Source organism: Hemicordylus capensis, chromosome 6 (assembly GCF_027244095.1).
Source record: "Hemicordylus capensis ecotype Gifberg chromosome 6, rHemCap1.1.pri, whole genome shotgun sequence".
Classification (NCBI taxonomy): domain Eukaryota; kingdom Metazoa; phylum Chordata; class Lepidosauria; order Squamata; family Cordylidae; genus Hemicordylus; species Hemicordylus capensis.
In genome coordinates this window covers 102,642,477-102,661,882 of record NC_069662.1, presented here as the reverse complement: position 1 = coordinate 102,661,882, position 19,406 = coordinate 102,642,477, and the positions used below count along the sequence as shown (strand labels likewise).

The following is a 19,406-nucleotide window of genomic DNA, read 5'->3' as shown; positions in this document are numbered from 1 at the left end:
CCATCTCCCTTCCTGTAGACAGGAGGGAGAAGATACGCGACCAGATACAACCACTCCTTCACCGTTCACGGGTGGAGGTCATGACATTAGCGCAGCTCCTGGGGTCCATGATTGTGTGCATAGAATGCCTACCATGGGCAAGGTGGCACGCACGGCCTTTACAGTGGGCTTTGCTTCTCTTCCAGGACGAGATCTCCAACCGCACCAGGCTGTTGTAACCTCTTTCACAGCAGGTGTGACGGTCCCTTCTCTGGTGGCTCTCCCCAAACCTGTAGAAGGGGAACCCCTTGAGGGAACCCGAGAGACTGTCGGTCCCTACCGATGCCAGCCTCTCGGGGTGGAGGGCGCATTGCGAAGGGCAGATGGCACAGGGCATCTGGACCTCGGAGGAGGCCCAACACAGTATCAACTGGCTAGAGCTCAGAGCCATCAGGCTGGCTCTATGCCACCTCGCAGGGACCCTCCGGGATTGGCACGTATTGGTCCGGACCGACAATACGACAGCCAAGGCCCATGTGAACAGGCAGGGTGGAACCAGATCCAGATCACTGATGGAGGAATCCAAGGCTCTTTTTCAGTGGGCAGAGACCCATGTGCAGTCGATCAGGGCGGAACACCTGAGCGGCATCTCCAATGTTCAGGCAGACTGGCTCAGTTGCCAGACAGTGGACCAGTCGGAGTGGGCCCTCCATCCCGAGGTGTTCAGGCAGATCCAGAACAGACTGGGGAATCCCCAGGTGGATCTGTTTGCATCACCGGAGAACACGAAACTTCCCCGCTTCTTCACAAGGTTCCACCACCACCTTGCGGAAAACACCGACGCCCTGTACGCACCTTGGCCATCAGGTCTCATGTATGCCTTTCCCCCAATAGGCCTCATTCTCCGGGTGGTGGCAAAGCTCCGTCAGAGGGGGGCACAGATCATTCTAGTGGCCCCCCTGTGGCCAAGGCATCCATGGTTCGCCGATCTGGTGCTCCTCTCGACTGCAGATCCTTGGCCACTTCCAGCACGGCGGGACTTGTCACAGGGGCCGTTACTGCACCCAGACCCAGCGTGGCTCCAGCTACACGCTTGGAGTTTGAGCGCGCACAGCTAGCCAAAAAGGGATATTCCAGGTCGGTGCAAGATACTGTTCTGGCCGTCAGGTGCCAGAGCACTAATAGAATTTATCAAACAACCTGGGTGGCCTTCCTCAGATGGGCTAGGCGCAAGGGCATCGACCCAGGTTCAGCCAGGGTCCCACAAGTCCTGGCCTTCCTCCAGGCGGGACTGGATCAGGGCTTGAAGCCCAATACCTTGAAACGGCAAGCTTCTGCCCTGGCCACGGTCCTCAAGCTGAAGAGGGCTGGGGGTACGACTCTTCACCCCCACCTGTCATGTTTTCTACGGGGAGCTACCAATATCTCCCCACCACCAGTTCATCGCTTTCCCTCATGGAACCTCAATAAGGTCCTCAACGTGCTCACGCGTGCACCCTTTGAACCTCTTTCATCTGTGCCTCTTAAGTACCTATCATACAAGGCTCTCTTTCTAACAGCGATCACCTCGGTGCGCAGGGTGTCAGAGCTGGGGGCGCTATCAGCCCGTAAGGAAATCTGCACCTCCCAACCCGATGCAGTGGTCCTTAAGACGGACCCTACATTCATTCCAAAAATTGATTCAGTGTTCCATCGCTCCCAAGCCCTGGTCCTACCGTCCTTCTGTCCCAGTCCCAAGCACCCACTAGAACAGAAGTGGCACACCCTGGATGTTCGCAGGCCGCTGCGCTCATACATCAGGAGGACCAAAGATCTGAGGCCCTCTTCGTGTCGTTCCATGCCAGGTCCCTGGGGGCCAAGGCCTCTAAGATGACCTTGGCTCGCTGGCTGAGGGCATGCATCGCCACGGCCTATCAGGCTCTGTCGATCCAAGTACCTCGAGGCATCACAGCACGCTCTACCCGAAGTGCAGCTGCCTCGGCAGCATTTACAGCGCAGGCATCTTTGGCAGAGATCTGTCGCACGGCCACATGGTCATCCACATCTCCATTCCTTAAACATTACAAAATTGACTCCCTGGTCTCTGAGCAGGCGGCCTTCGGGAGGACCGTATTGCAACAGGTGGCGCATAACTGAGAGGGATCCACTTTCTCTCCCTGGGTACCTGTACTGCTTTGGTAGGTCCCATTGTAAGCTGTGACCTCCTACTTCGAGGGAGAAAGAAGCATTGGACTTACCGTGAAGGGTTCTTTCTCCTCTGAAGTAGGAGGTCACGCGGCCCACCCGTGGATCTGGGGGATTGGATCTGGGGCATTAGCCCTCGATAAAACACAGTTCTAACGTATTTCAATCTCTTTTGCTAACTTCCCTAAAGTCTCAGGAATTCTGTTGTCTAGTCTTCACCCCTTGCATGCTAATATATGACTCCTCAACGTTCTTAAGAGAGCAGCAAAGCCATATAATGGTACCGTGGACGGGACGGGGCCAGTCCAACCACGAGGGATGACAGTCGGAATTGGGGAGCTACACCTGGGCATGCTGGGAGAAGGGGGACGGATCCTACCTATTCAAAACACCGGAGACTTCCTGTCTATCTGGAGCAAGGAGCGGAAGACTACCCATTGTAAGCTGTGACCTCCTACTTCAGAGGAGAAAGAACCCTTCACGGTAAGCCCAATGTTTCTTTTTACTGCAATGCTTACAAAGGCTGGACTCCTAAAAAACCGTACTGCCAAGCTATTATATACAATAGAAAACTGCACCAAGCACAAGCAATTGGGAGGCCTGAGATGAATCTAGCTGAAGAGATTTCATTTCATTTCTAGTTAGCTAGGATTTTTGACAAGAGTTGCACATTGTTGGCAAATCAAAAATTAAGTTATGCAAAAGATGAGTGTCAACAGTTTTTGAGACACAGAATTGTCATGCATTCTCACAAAGGAAAATTCATTCTTCCTTCTCTAACCAGGCTAACAAAGAACGACTTGGATGACGAAGCAGCTGAGTGCTTTGCCGAAATGGTAAAGGTCAACAAGAGACTGGGCCATCTGTGGTGAGCAACATTGGCCGGGGAAGGAGCTCTTAGTCATTGCCTTAGACTACATTGTATTTCCGTCACTGTAAATTTTCTTATCAAGGCCACAAAGCCAGACATTTGGCCATTATCACGGACATACAAAAGACTTTCTGAAACCTTCAACTTGCACTGAGGCATCAGAGTCGCATTGACACAACATCTGAGCACCTCATTGTTTTCAGTCAGTCCCCATAAGAATTTGGCAAGGCAGCTGACGTGGTGACCACTCATGCAAGTGGGCTTGACACATCACAGCAGGAGGAGCCAGAGATGAATTAGTTCTGTTGTCTATATCTGGATTTGTAGCCAGATGATCACATGACCACCGGAAATCCCTTTTGAAGTTAGTGGCTGACGTGATGCACAGTCTTCTGTCTCCCTAATGCTCGGCCTTGGGGCAGCTGTGGAGTCCTAAGGCAGTGTCAGGGCTGCTGAGAACAAGCGGTTACAGTAGCAGTCAGGGGCGTAGCAAGATTGGAGTGGGCCCAGAGCCAAGATTTTAAAATGGGCCTCTGAAAGACATGCTGTTCTGGTAGCTCCAGGTCTTAACACTCACATAAATTTCAGAGGATGAATACAACTGAAGGAAGCCCGGGCGGGTGCGCAGCTGGGGGAGTCAGTCACGTGACTTGCCTCTGGCCCCCCCCCAAGGCAGCGGGCCCCCAGACAACTGTCTCCCCTTGCCCTATTATAGTTACGCCCCTGGTAGCAGTGCTTCTGCTATTTTCCTCATTTGCTGCAAGCGTGCTGCTAGTGCAGCCTCTCATTCAGTGCAGTCTCACGTTGCCTTAGGGCTCCATTGCAATCCTGGGGAAGAGCATTAGGGAGATGGAAAGCAGCACATCATGTCAGCCACTGTTCTTACCTGTATATGTCATTGTGCCTCTTCATCTGGAGAGGAGAGCTGGTCTTGTGGTAGCAAGAATGACTTGTCCTCTTAGCTAAGCAGGGTCCACCCTGGTTGCATCTGAATGGGAGACTTGATGTGTGAGCACTGTAAGATATTCCCCTCAGGGGATGGAGCCACTCTGGGAAGAGCAGAAGGTATGTACCCTCCCTGGCAGCATCTCCAAGATGGGACTGAGAGAGACTTGTCTGTGTCGACAATACTAAGCTAGATGGACCTATGGTCTGACTCAGTAAATGGCAGCTTCCTATGTTCCTATCTGCATTGACTCAAAATGATAACTTGGAGTTGCATTAATGGTTGCATCATGAAAGAGTTGCATCAAATAGGGGGGGAGATCTTGCTGGTATAGCTAGGTGCAATTTAGCCATTCAGTTCCAATGCCATATGAAGTGTAAAGATTTTAACCAGCCTTCTAAATGACCTGGTGGGTGGGAGGAGAGAGTTTCCTAAGGAGGCCTCTTCCACTGAGAAAAGCCTGTTCCTTGTCCTTATCTGTCTGACCTCAGATGGGAATTTGAGGCAGGGCTTCATTTTGTGGAGTGAAGCAGACAAGGGGATTCACAATCAATCAAGTGTCGGGGGTATCCAGGATCAAGTTAGGGATCTACTACTCTTGGTAAGAAAATACACTATTAAAAGGCCCACAAAGCACCCACAAACCTTCTGCTCTCCTGAAACCCCTCAGTGTTGCTTCTCCTATCTCTCTGTCTCTGAGGGGAACCCTGCCAGCCAGCACTTGAACCTGCACTGGTTAGTTTGTGCATAATTTGTATTTGCCAGGCTCTCATTCAGAGGTGGAGCCATGTCCAGCAAACCATAAGCCCTATTGCAGATATATTTCCTTGTCCCCCAAATAAAAGAGCGTACAGAAATAAAACAAGATTAACTGAAGGGAGAACATACATTTACACATCACACTGATAAGCAGATTGGGCCTGTTTTCAACAGTGATGTAAACTTTTGTAATTCTCATAACTAGAGGATACATTTGCTTACACGAGTTCATCATCTGGTTTGGTTAAACTCAAGGATCTTTCTTCCTTGGCGGATCTGTTCAGAATAATTTTATTTTGCATTTTCTAGGCAGTATAGAAATGCAATAAATTTTTCTTGTGGCACATATCATTGCTATGTAAATTTGGGCACAGATGTTGCTCTGAATTTCTAGCAGGTATCATGGGAGATCCATTATCAGAACCCCCTGACCCTCCTTTAGAGCTAGCCAGCAGTTCCACACAGCTGCTCTGAAAATTGGGGAGCTGGAACAAGAGGAGTTCCTCCTACACGGCTTCTCTGATATAAATCTCCCATCCCAAGCTGTTATTAGCTCCATAGGGGGAAACATACAGGTACTATTTTATTTTACTTTTTGTTTTATTTAAAAATGTTTAAAGAAAGAGGTGAAAAGATTTTTTAAACCCCCCCCCCAGATATAGTTACAGCTAAAATGTGAAAATGCCTCTAAAAAGATGAGTCTTCAACAATTTCTTAGGCACTAAGGGAAGGAGCATGGCGGAACTCTTGTGGGAGGGCATTCCAAAGTCGAGGGGCTGCAACTGAAAAGGCTCTGTCTCTAGACCCCGCCAGTCATATCTCTGTTAGTGGCAGATGAGCCAGGGCCTAGGCTGCTGAACAGAGAGCCCTGGCAGGTTCATATGGGCAAATGCAGTCGAACAGATACTACAGTCCCAAGTCTATACATTACTATACATACATTACATACTATACATTATAATGTACAAAGGGCGTCTTTTGAGGGTAGACTCAGATGATCAGATTATCCCAGGGACATGGGTATCCACAGGGTTTTTTCTGGGCGGGAATGTACACGTACAACATACGTAAATAGAAATAAAGTAGTAGTGTGGCAATATTGGCTCAATCCAAGGGGGACCACTGCCGTGCCCCCCCCACACACACACATACACCACACACCTCCAGCTGTACCTCTTACCAGGGGGCAAGAACATCACTGTATAGACTAAGGAGATGCAAATATCACAGCTTTTAGGACAGAAGTGGGCCATGTACTTCTGAAAAACCAGTATATGGGTAGTGAAATGTGTGGGAAAACAATAATCTGCATGAGTTCTCTGTTTAGGAGAATCACAGTTCTCCCTCAAATATATACAAAATTATTTAGATTTAAGGAGATGAAAGGTGTGAGAGATAAAACTTGGAGGTGACTGACTTTCTCTTTGCATTGGTTGGCCCCACCACAACTAGGTCTCTTCACGTCTTCTCTCGAAGGGTGGCCTGCCTGTCTAGAGAGGCCCGTGAATTGCTTTCTACAGCCGTGCGTCTTCTACATGCCTGTCTAGAGAGGCCCGTCAATTGCCTTCTACAGCTGTAGTTGGATGCAGCATGAATAATCCCCAGACAGCTGCTCTTCTCTGATCAGAGAGCAGCTGTGTGGTCAATTGTACAATTAAGCTCAGTAACCCTGAAAGACGCCCATGCACTTTAGACTGAAGAGGCTTGGAGCCTCTTGGCTGCGCTTCTATGGGGGGATTGTCTGGTGCCAAACAGGCCAGCCATGCAGATGGAAATCAGAAACCACCAGTTGCTGGCAAACCACCAGCCTTGTTCAGCAAAAGGAGTGTTGATTTTCTGCCTCAGACACACCGTATCCAAGCCAAGTGCGTGACAGACAGGATGCTGTGAACCAGGCGCAAACATAAGAGTTTGTCCAATGCAGAGTGCTTGCTTTCTCTTTTTTTTAAAGGCTTATCCAGAATCAGATCACTGCCAGAGGAGCCCAGTGCCTAGCTGACGCTCTCCAGGACAATACAGCTATTAAAGAAATCTGGTAAGGACAGCTCTGCGGTTTCCCAAAGTGTGCAAGTCACATTCTGAATGCCCGTTGAGCTTTCAGCTGCTTCCCGGCAGAGAGCGTTTCACCAAGTTAAATCCTTCCCCTCAAATGTGTACATTAAAACCTGCTTGTGGGCATTCTTAGGCTGTTTCACACCTTATATAGTGGCAGACTTTCACATACACTGACAGGGAGCCATGGCCCACACCTCTGGGCCCTGTGATGCCTTCCCTAGTCAAATGAGGAGTGTGCGGGCTGCTTTGTTTTTTGAGGTTTCTCTATTTTGAACAGGTGCAGCCTGCTTTTGAGGCCTCCACAGGGCTCTCAAAGCTTTAAATTTAATTTAAGCTGAATTCAGAATGCCATAGTCCTTTAGGAAATGGGAGGGGTGCCTGCCAGGCAATGCACCGGTGATCCGTGTGGGGCCCAGAAAAACAAATCAGGATCATGGCCACATGCAGCTATGATTCCCCTCCTGGCTGTCCCTCAGCTCAAGCCAGACAAACCTGAGGATGGCTTCCAATTTAAGGGCAAAACTCCGTGTTACGTTAACAGTGTGTTTGGCTGTAACATGTATGTTTGTAATCAGTAAACAGCAGCCATGGGGGATGCAGTTGAGACTGTGGCGTAGGGTGAGGCAGCTTCAACCCTTCACCTTCGCCATGATCCTGATTCAGATCAGGCCTTCTGTGGCTGCTGTTTGCCACAGGAGCGAAGAGGCCATTGGCAGCAGAGACACTTCCCTCCCAGAGGAAATAGGCGCCGCAGTAGGGCAAAATAGGACATAGGCAGCTGCCTTCTACCAAGTGAGACCTTTGATCCATCTAGCTCAGTCTTCCCTGTGCTGACTGGCAACAGTGGCTCTCCCAGGTTTCAAGCAGGAATCTCTCCCAGCTCTCCCTGGAGATTCCAAGGATTGAACTTGGGGCCTTCGGCATACAGAGCAGGTGATCTACCCCTGAGGTACAGCCCCATCTCAGGACTGCAGTGGGGCAAAGCCTATCAGCATAACGTACAGCTTGACCCTAAGCCCCATTGCTTGCTATAGGACAGTCCCAATTAACTTTAACTAGATCGGGGTCAATGTTGATGAATTTGCCTCTCCGTTTATGAACTCATGTGAAAGACCTCTTGTGCCACTCATTTCAGTTTAGTCTGTCCAGTGAAGTGGATTATACCCTCAGTCATGAAAGAAAGAGAGATTGGATTTCAAACCCATTGTACTGAAAGAAAGAAACCCGTTGTATTGCACCCAGCACATAGCAACAAAATTATTTATTATTATTTTACATTTATATCCCGCTCTCCCTCCAAGGAGCCCAGAGCGGTGTACTACATACTTGAGTTTCTCTTTCACAACCACCCTGTGAAGTAGGTTGGGCTGAGAGAGAAGTGACTGGCCCAGAGTCACCCAGCTAGTTTCATGGCTGAATGGGGATTTGAACTCGGGTCTCCCCGGTCCTAGTCCAGCACTCTAACCACTACACCACGCTGGCTCTCTTTATTGCAGCACAAAGGACACCCTGATTAAGCCTTAATCTGCCTTAAATGCACTGCATAATGTAAATCAATGTCAATGTTTTTAGTAGTGCTGGCCAGGTTTGGGATAAACATTCCCATATGGGAACAGTCCTTTGTTTTCTTTAGGTACAGTTTTCACAGAGCAACTGCACTTTGTGCTTTCCTCCCCACCCCACCAAAAAAAAAAAGACAACAGGAAGTACTAAAAAAACACACCACACCACTCTGCAGAAACAGCTAGCTTCATTTTAATGTCTTTCCCCCCTCTTTCCACCTCCAACAGTTTGAACGGAAACCGAATAAGCCAAGAGGAAGCAAAAGCCTTTGAAAATGAAAAGAGGATCATTTGCTTTTGAGAAATTTCTTTCCACTTTGGACAGCAGTCAGCGCGCCGAGGCTCTTACAGCATGGCTGAAGCCAGAACTTCTGAAGTCCAACTCTTACACGCAACACCAGGGTATATTTGAAGAGCCCCTTGCTGCTGCAGCTGCTGCTGCTGCTGCTGCTGCTACATCTTGTGGCAGAGGCTTGAATGGAAGAAGACTCAGACGTTGCCTTAGTAATTGTACTGTACGCTAAAGTGGGGCAAACTTGCATCAAGCAACACACCATCTCTATGTTCTTTTGTTCATTATGACCAACACTCAGACTAAGAACTGCTTGTTGGTAGTGCTTGCACACAGGAGGAATTATTCTGGGTAATCCTCCCTCCATTCTGCAGCAACCTGTGCCTCCTAAAAATATCTCCTTGAGGGTGGGGAAATCCTTAGGGCATTATTATTATTTTTAGGTGGCACGTGTAGCTGAAGAGGGAGGGAAATGTAGCAAATCACCCCTCTCCCTGCACACAGTTCTTTGTGTGTATCTCAGCTTATGTACATAGGTGTAAATAAGTCTCTCATAACTTATTTATAAACGTATGAGGTTTCAGTTGTATGTGGGAACTCTACAGCTAATAGCAATACTAGCTGCCAATTAAGCATTTGAATATCATTCATCCAGAGCACACGGTTTTCAGTACTTTTTGTTCTTGCCATCAGCAATGATGGTCTCTCTTGACTTTCACTGAGAGATAGGGATAGGTTTTTGTGTGATTTGTGGCCAATATTTGCAGCAGGGGGAAAGTCTAAAGGATAGGTGGGGGTAGAGTGGGGTGGTAGGGAAGACAGAAGTAACACAGCACTTCTATGCCACAGACTGGGGAGTCACTCTACCCCCCAGACTGGGGAGTCACTCTACCCCCACCTCTCTATGCCAGGGGTGGGCAAACGTGGCCCTCCAGCTGTTGTTGAACTACAACTCCCATCTCCCTCAGCCACAATAAATTGTTGCTGAGGAATTTGCTCAGCCCTGCTCTATGGGAAAGTTCCATATGCCTGGTACTGGTGACCATCTAAGTGTCACATTCAGTTGGAAACGGAAAATTAGGGCTCTCTGTTTTGCACAGGGACTGGGATTCCTTGGTTTATTACAACATAAGGAAGTTTTGCATCCCAAATTATGTCATTGTGCTCCATTTCAGGAAGCGGGCATACAGAAATCCAATAGCAGTGAACACACTTGAGTATGAATGTCATGCTGTTTCTCTTCAGGGCCATTTTCCTTCCCTTACTCGATGCCTCCCAACTATTTGTTCACATTTATGAGAGCGTTTATTGAGCAAAAAGCCCTCAGGCTACAACTCTGGGAACACACAGGTGGGCAAGAAAGACAGTTTTGTTCTGTGCCAATGAAGAACAAAACCAAAATGAATAAAATGCAAGAGGAAGGTTGCTCTGAGTAGAGCCTTACGAGGCAATTAGAGCCTCCATTGACAATAATAGTATTGCTGCTGTGCCAGGAATGGTTGGCTCTTTCCCAGAATAAGTCTCTGTGTTCTATGGCAAGAGGAAGAAATCCCACAAGTCTGGTTCATAGGAAGCTGCCATGTACCGAGTCAGACCATAGGTCCAGCTAGCTCAGTATTGTCTAAACAGACTGGCAGCAGCTTCTCCAAGGTTGCAGGCAGGAATCTCTCTCAGCCCTATCTTGGAGATGCCAGGGAGGGAACTTGGAATCTTCTACTCTTCCCAGAGCAGCGCCATCCCCTGAGAGAAATATCTTACAGTGCTCACACTTCGTCTCCCATTCATATGCAACCATGGCAGATCCTGCTTAGCTAAGGGGACAAGTCATGCTTGCTACCACCAGACCAGCTCTCCTCTGTGGTTTTGCCACCCTGTGGCAGATGAGCCATCCAGCTTCTCCTTGTACCTACCTGCTTTGCAGAAAAAGGCAGGGTGCACATTTCATGATGAATGCCCCCTCAGTGCCCACAGGTCAGACACAAGGACCATCACCTTAGGTATTCAGGGGTGTATCTAGGGTGGGGCAGGCAGGGCATGTGCCCCAGGCACCGCTTGAAGTGGGGCACCATTTTAAAAAATTAAATATTTTGAAAAAATGGCAGCCAAAAACAAAATGGCCACTGTGCATGCTCAAATTGTCCCTGCAAAGCCCTAGAAGCCAGCGGGGGGAGGGGAACATTTGCAGACCCCCCATGGCCTTTAGGAAGCTCCCCAAAGAGGCTTCAGGTGATTTTTTTTTTTAAAAATTAATATAAGTCACTGTACACTTATTCAGTTTGGCACTATGTACAGAGTATCAGGGCTTGTGAATACTGAGCTGAAGCTTATGAGCTAGGATTGTATTCATTTGCTCTTTCTTTGCTTCTTGTGATAAGCGAGTTAAATGTGAAATCTTAATAATATGGCTATTAATGGTGAGTTTGTCTTTGAATCAGTGTGAAATCCTTAGTATTAAGGCCCACTGGGAGTTTCTTGCTCTCTTTTGCTCATTTTAACTGTCTTTCTGAAAGACTAGAATATATTCCAAGCAATTATTTTCAGAGTATCTGGGAAAAGTCAAATTCTCCATTTATTTTTAAAACTTATGTAATAGTGATGCTACAATGCATAGTAGAGAATTAGACAGTCACTTCTCTTTAGTTTTCCAAGTACACCTCCACATAGTATTTGGGTATTTAATGAGCCCCAGCATCCTGAAATTTGTAGTTTTCCAGCATTTTTGGGTCTGCCTATGTCAACTGCTAAATAGTTTTTGAAATATTAAAAGATTAACGAGCTTGACTTGTATTTTTGAGCTGATATTATGGTAAAGTTATCTGAAAGATGGGTGTCAGATGTTTGGACAGGGGGCGCAATTTCAGCGCTGTTTTCCCTAGATACGCCTCTGGAGGTATTGCAGCCTTCTAGCAGGAGAAGCCGGACAAATGGAGCTTCTCCTGCTCCTGAGCTTCTACTGGGGCCACAGCTCAGTGGTAGAGCATCTGCTTGGCATGTAGAGGGTCCCAGGTTCAATCTCTGGCATCTCCAGGTAGGGCTGGGAAAGACTGCTGCCTGAAACTCCAGCTCTCCCTGCAGCTTATTCCTACTCAGCTCTGTCCTCTGTACTTGTGTTAGTGTGGAGAACATTGCAGGGGATATGAGAGAGAGAGAGGTTTTTGTCTGTTCCAATCACGTGACTTGATCTCACTTTTTCTCCCACTCACAGGTCTAGCTTTATATGCCAGCATGTTCTATGTGGCAAGTGATGCCGATTATGGGCCTGTTATATTACAGACATACATACATTCCATGAGGAGTTATATAATTTTTATTTGTATAGAGACCACCACTTGGAATCCCTAAGCCAGAGAGTCATTGTGATGGCAAGTGCAGCTAGAATGATCTATTTAGAAAACCCAGGTTGCTTCAGCAACTCTGTCTCTGCTTCTTGGAAAATACGACTGGCCCTCTTGAATAATTCTGAACTGCCTGGCATCTTGGCAAAACAACATTGAGGAACAGGCTCTTTCCAGTGAACTAAGCTTGGCAGCCTACAATGGGGCCTTGTTCACCAGAATTGAGGTCCCTGGAATTAAAAATAGGTTGAAGTTCCAAGTTAAAACAGATCAGTACATTGCAGAGTCCAGTAGCTTGCTAAGAACACTTTCCACAGAGGCAGAGTGCTTTCCTTGAGGCTTTTGTCCACCCCTCTGTTAATAAGTCCCATCTGAAAGACCTTTATTAAAGTGACTGATTTGCTTAGGTTCATTGCAGTACCAGCGAGGGTATCAAATCAGACCTGTGTTAGCCAGCATAATTCAAACAACTCACTGTTGTTGAAAGCTGTTGCCTTTCATCAAGGAAACCTGTAGCCCTCCAGAAAATGCCAGCTGTGGACTGAAGTGCCAGTAAACGCACACAAAATGCTCTTGGGCCACTTTGTCAAAGCTGCATAGCACTGCTGGCAAAAACGCGAGACTTCCTCGGGGAGAATTTATGCCAGCACAAGGACCTCATTTGCGTTGCCCAAAGCAAAGTTTTACAGGCGCTCATGGAACGAAGAACTAAGAAATGAGGAACCAGGAAAGTTCACTTTATCTACTGTACTTTCAGGACTCCAACAAACCAAACACATGAGATGTTCGCATCTAGCCAAGTTTTAAAAGTTTACGGGAGAGGAAACAGAGGGTAACTAGAGCCCTGTTCTCATAATTGGATGATGATGTCCAAGCCAGCTCTGTCCACATGTGATTTAGAGACAAGGAAAAACACATGTAGAGGAGGGGGAGCAGGTGCCACCCTCTAATCTATATGCACTCACTTGAACATCGGTACAGAATAGGGTTACCAACATTCCACCACCAGAATAAGGGACACGAGGTGGGGGAGTATGCAGAAGGCGAGCTGGTCTTGTGGTAGCAAGCAAGACTTGTCCCCTTAGCTAAGCAGGGTCTGCCCTGGTTGTATCTGAATGGGAGACTTGATGTGTGAGCGCAGTCATATATTCCCCTAAAGGGATGGAGCCGCTCTGGGAAGAGCATCTAGGTTCCAAGTTCCCTCTCTGGCTTCTTCAAGATAGGGCTGAGAAAGACTCCTGCCTGCAACCTTGGAGAAGCTGCTGCCAGTCTGTGAAGACCATACTGAGCTAGAGAGGCCAATGGTCTGATTCAGTATATGGCAGCTTCCTATGTTCCTTGTAAGTCATTGGGAGCCTGAGTGCTGTCTGTGTGTTTACCACTTCCAGCTTAAACTATGGTATAAGTTACAACATAGATTGCTTCTCCTCTGCTTATTGATAGAACCATGGTAGCCAAACTGGGTGTGATGTGATCTTGTTTTTTAGAAAGACAAGCGTTGTTAGCCAGTAAATTTTCACACATGAGCACTGCCTAGTAGTTACCACTTGCATGGTTTTCACAATCCTGGTATCTGGACAATGTGAAGTTAACCAGTCGTTGATGGCTGTTTATGTTAATGTTTTTGTTAGTGTTCCCAATAAGGGACTGTTGGTAACCCTACATGGAATCCATATGTGTACAACCATATCCCATTAGGGCTCTCTCCACAAATGGGGACCCCTGGTTGTAATATATTTGTGTTACTTGATGGCTGTTGTAAACCACTTTGAGGCGGAAAGGCAGCATACAAATTTTTAAAATAAACCATGGAAAAATAGGGCTCCAACTTGCACATACATTTATACATGTGTGGATTCCATGCAGACATTCAAGTGAATGCATGTAGAGCTCCCTTCCCTGCACATTCACTCACCCCAAACATCATTAGACAAGGGCTTGCCTTTTTACATAGAACGCTTCACTTAGTTTGGTGTATTTCCAACACCTGGGCCAATTCAAATGACAACATACTCATATTCTAGGAAATTACAGCTCCACCATTGCCGGACGAAAGGGAAGATCAGAGAGAAGCCTGAAGTGAAACTATGGTGTGCTACCACAAACATGGCAATTAAAAACCAAAAAATATAAACCTTAAGGTATACAACCCAGTGCAAAGAAGGGTGTGCATGGGAGACTCACTCTCTCTACAAAAACATAGGCTGACCACACTCACAGTTACCTGGAACAGACTGCTTGTCTCTTTAGTGTAAACAGGGCAGCATGCATGCAACTGTAATTAGCAGTAACTAGCCACATTTCTAGGTACTATTGCTCACAGTTCTATGAAGAGTGAGTAGATGCCTTCTGTGTCAACCACATGTACAGACTCCAACCACCACCAGAACATTTGCATCATGTTTCTTCAAGGTCTACCAGGAAACCACCACTGTATTACTGCTGCTCTTAAAGTGTCTCCTGCTGTTGACTGACTAGTAGCCAGATCAGCTATTTGTGGGACACTGGACAAAAATGGGAATGTCTACAGAAACCTTCAGAGGTTTGAGCTCTTTTCTGGAAAGGAAAGCCCACTATGATGGCTGCTGGGTGATCTGGGTTGAAATATCTGGGTCCCCTGCCTTGCATCTCTAGCTTGTCAATGTCATTTGTGTGTGTCTGTGCATGTGCAACCAGCATACACACGATGAAATTTTAGTTGAATGTTTTGGCTTACACCTTCATTGGCAACAGATGGTGTGTTTTTTTAAGGTTGTGTGAGCACAAACGGTTCACAAGGTAGCAGAATGCTGTGTTCGCAGAGCTCCAGGGCAGCTGACAAGAATGGTGGACAGATATTGCAGATGATGTATTATTCTTCAAGTTCAATCCATGGAGTGTGAGGATCTCGAGTTTATATATCCCAAAAGCTTCTCAATGGCCAGCATCTCATGTATCGTTACCCGAGTTGAAATGTCTGGCCACAGGTTATTTGTTTCTTTGGCAGGTTTGTAGTTCCTGAAACGTGTCTTCGGGTCTGTGGATGTTTTGCCTACATATTGCATGTGGCAATCTAGACATTTGTATTCTGTGATATAAATGAAATAGGTGGACATACAGGTGATTTTTTCCCCTGATGTAATAAACTCTCCTGGTAGAGGTACTGCTAAAGATGATGGCATTCCTTAGAAAACTTTCTTTGTGCAAATAATTTTTACTTGTGTAGAGAGTGTGTGTGCGCAGGCGCACACACACACACACACACTCACAGTGGCAGGCAGGCTCAAACCTTGTGTTGGCTCAACTACTGCAGAGAGCGGGGGGGGGGTCCACTCTTGTTCAGTGTTTCATACAAGAGTTGCTAACTCTTTAAATAAAGGTTTGGGTACACAAGTGGACCTTGGGGCTGGAGCACAGCCATTTCTGAGTGGTACTGGCAGAACCTGGCAGAGCCAGTGTGGTGTAGTGGTTAGAGTGCTGGACTAGGACTGGGGAGACCTGAGTTCAAATCCCCATTCAGCCATGAAACTAGCTGGGTGACTCTGGGCCAGTCACTTCTCTCTCAGCCTCACCTACTTCACAGGGTTGTTGTGAGGAGAAACTTATGTAGTACACCACTCTGGGCTCCTTGGAGGAAGAGCGGGATATAAATGTAGTAATAATAATAACCAGATGCAAATACTGTCTACTCACCAAAAGTATATGGCTAAATCATAATTTAGAAAATGGCTAAGAGAAAAACACAGCCCTGTTTATCAGGCAACTGATCCATAAGGAAGGAAATTGGTGACGCCATTTTTCATGATCAGTTAGCATCTAAACTTGACTGTGGTCTCCCACACACTCAATAAATCCAACCCTGGAATGTGGAGCCACTTTCTCGTTCGAAAACAGTGACTCCCATTGAGTGCATCCAGACTAACATGACAGAAGTGTAACCCACAAAGATGCACACACGCAAGGCAGCTGCACAGCTGAGCGAGTGCTCCAAGTTCGACAGTTTCTTGCAGCGCCAGCCCTAGGGTTGCCAACATTTCATTGCCAGAATGAGGGACACAAGTTTGTGGGGGCTGGCTGGGGGGGGGGCTGGGAGGTGTATGCAGTGGTAATCAGGAGCCTGAGTATCATTGACATATATGTAACTGAATTATATGCTATTGAATAAATGAGGGGCAAATGCTGTTCCTCTAGGGACCAACATTTCATCCCTGAAATGAGGGACATCCTGTGTAATGAGATACAGTTGGCAACCCTAGCCTGGCCCCCATTTGCAACAAGGAGAACAGATCACTTTGCACAATTCCCGACAACATATGTGGACTGAGAAAGAGGTTTCACAGCAGGATGCTTGCAACAGTTGGTACAAGCACACCCTGTTGCACCAATACGACATCTGGCATGTAAACACCCAAATTAGTGGCACCAGCTAGTGCTTTCCAAGAAACACCCTGGCTGCACTAGTTCAGCCTTAATCTGGATGTCAGCCAGTGCGTTTGCTGGAAACTGTGCAACTCAGGATTAATAAACTACAGGTTACACCACTAACAAAATCAACTAATGCAGAGTTTCTTAACCTTGGGGCCCCAGATGACGTTGGACTACAACTCCCATCATCCTTGGCCACAAAGTCCATGTCTGGGGATGATGGGAGTTGTAGTCCAACAATATCTGGGGGCCCAAGGTTAAGAAACCCTGAACTAATGATCCTTCCCTCTTGCATTGCACTCTCAAGAAGGGGCAATTTATATCAGAGGAAAGAGAACACTTAATCCTTTCTTACCAATCATCACCCTTCCCTCCAAAACTCTCCCGACAGCAGATTTTTTACCCTCTACTGGTATTACATCTTATTTATATATTATTTCTCTGTGTAAACCGCCTTGAGCCATTTTTGGAAGGGCAGTATAGAAATCAAATTAATTAATTAATCAATTAATTAATTAATTAATATTATTATTAATAATAATAATCTTTACTTAACAGATGGGTCTGGAACCCTACAAGGATAAAGGAAGTGGGGGGAGGAGAGGGGGAGTTTCAAGCAAAAGCAGCTGGAAGGGCTATATAATCCTTTCCCCTTGTGTCCTCCTGATGCTACATCACACCCTCCAGAAGTCTATTTGCAAGGGAGAAGTTGCTTAATTACATACTGTGGCAGCTTATCAGGACACAGTGGCTTGTTTGCTGATCCTTCACACTTACACACTTTGCCCAATGAGAGTTGCCGTTTCCCTGTATCTTAACAAAGAGCTCCTAATGGCTATTTTGATGAAGTTACTTGGCTAGCCAGCATGCATCACCTGATTGCTGAGTCAGAAGTTAAAAAACAGCACAATGCACAAAAGACAGCAGAGATGTAGGAGATGGCCTAAGGATTAGGAGCAAATTGGTCTCTTGGTCACTGAAAGCAAAGGTACAGAGCCTGCAGATTCTCCATCTGCCACTCCCAACTGGGCAACAGCAGAGAATGATGGCAAGCAGTGCTAAATCTCCTTAAACGAAAGAACTGGTATCAGTCACACCACACACTGAAGATTGCTCCTAGGTATGTAGATTCCCCAGGCGTGGCATGTTTGCAATCTGAGATTCACTAGGTGGACATGCCACAGGGGAATCCAATGAGGAGACTGTACATCTCACATGCAGCCACTTTGCATATATAAACATGCCCTGAGGTGACTGTAATGAACCATTTCTCCCTTTGTAAACACTTAAGACACCTGGAGCTGTTTTCCTCAGCTGACACCTTTTGAAGATGCATCTCCTTTCTGGTGAGAGCTCCAATAGGACATTCTTCTGTGCAAAAATGGCAATGGAAACCAGTGACGTGCATCTTTAAGAGATAGGCCCCATTCAGACGTAATGTGGAACCACAGGTCCAATGGACCCATGGTTCCATTCTCCCCACCTGTGTTTGGACATTGGGGAGAGTTGCCTCTCTGCAGTCAGTGAGAATCCAGAGAGGCCCAGGAGCTGGCTGTGCAGGCTTCCTTCTTGACAGAAGGACAGCCAGCACAGCCAATCGGGTGGGAGTGAGGGAGGAGCTTCCTTCCTCAACTCTGGCTCCATGGGGTCAAAACTGTGGCACCAGCATTGAGATGCAATGCTGGCACCACAGAAATGGAGTGTGTGGCACCCAAACTCCACTCTGAACCAAAGGTTCCGAATGGAGTTCAGGGAGGAGAAACAGCAGGTCACTACCCCTCACAAACTCCATTCCCCCGAATTTGGATGTGCGGGTTAGGAAACCGGAGGTGAAGGGACCTCCAGTTTCTTGAGACATCTGAATTCAATGATAGTCCAATTCAGTATGTGCAAGGGCAAGACTGTAGTACTGCTACACATACCTAGACTGAGTTGCAACAGCAGTGCTAGAAAAAGGAAGGCATCCTTAGCACGGCTTGCCCAAAAGTCCTCCCAGGACACCCCTCCCTCCTTTGCTAGAGTGCTTTACAGCATCTGCTTCTCTCAGATGACAAATAGCCAGATCCAAAATTCATGGAACACTGGACAAAGGAATGTGCTGTCTAATGGGCAAGTGTTTGCCAACTTTTTTTGTCCTCTAGAAGTTCAAACCCATAAAACACCTCACAGTCCTACTCTGTGTCATGAAAACAGCAGAAACAAACCGAGCCACTCCAGGGCTGAACTAGCAACTATTGACGGCTTATACTGCCTGGAAATTCCCAAGCAAAATGTAGACTGGTGCAATTCACCAAACCAAAATAAATACACACCTTATCTCAGCTTGTCCTTTAGGCCTCACTCTTCCAGTGACCTTGAGATAAACGCCACAATCGGCTTTGGCAAAATGCCTTCCACAAGCTCCTTCCTACCTACAGTAAGTGGGTTGTAAGAGAGCTGCTCCACTACCACTGACTATAGCTATGGGCACAGAGACAGCCACAGAAATCAGCAATGGGTCCTTCTCAGGTTCCTGGGCAGCTGCCCAGTGATGTCAGCACCTAATGCCAGTCCTGAACTGAATCAAAAGTGCTGCAGAACTTTAATAATACTGCTTGATCTCAGGATTGCTAGCACGAAGCATTCTGACATAAAGGAAGAATGCTTCATGTTGCTGTAAAATGCAATGAGACACAACAGTACTCAGGGTACACTGGGGTGTGGATTGTGCAGTTTTTTTCTTTGAAGGGCTAATGGGATGGATTCTAACTGAATGAAGAGGTAAAGTGATGATTCTCTTATATTTAGCAGGGGGGAGAGCAACTGGCCAGCTCCAGCACAACATCTCCCCAGTGGCTGTTGCTGGTGTCCACCTTAACAATTATTGGCCACCCCAAAACAATTCTTCTCTGGGTGGCTCATAAAGTAAAATAAAGCCATTGAATAAAGCATGCAATTCAAACACATTAAACCAAAACAAAAAGTTACAACAAAAGACAAAAACTATTTTAATTATTTAACCTTTTAAAGAGGACTAAAC

General features: G+C 46.8%; 1 protein-coding gene across 6 annotated transcripts in view; it reads left to right on the top strand.

The window, feature by feature from the left end:
* Positions 1-9,312, top strand: part of NOD1 (nucleotide binding oligomerization domain containing 1) — a 52,818-nt gene extending 43,506 nt beyond the window's left edge. For all 6 annotated transcript variants that reach the window (XM_053261991.1, XM_053261993.1, XM_053261992.1 and 3 more), the window contains 3 exons: positions 2,948-3,031; positions 6,691-6,774; positions 8,585-9,312. In XM_053261991.1, the coding sequence (XP_053117966.1) occupies positions 2,948-3,031; positions 6,691-6,774; positions 8,585-8,657 (241 nt within the window). In that variant the 3' untranslated portion in view covers positions 8,658-9,312. The remainder of the gene's footprint in view (positions 1-2,947; positions 3,032-6,690; positions 6,775-8,584) is intronic.
* The last annotated feature ends 10,094 nt before the right edge of the window (positions 9,313-19,406 follow it).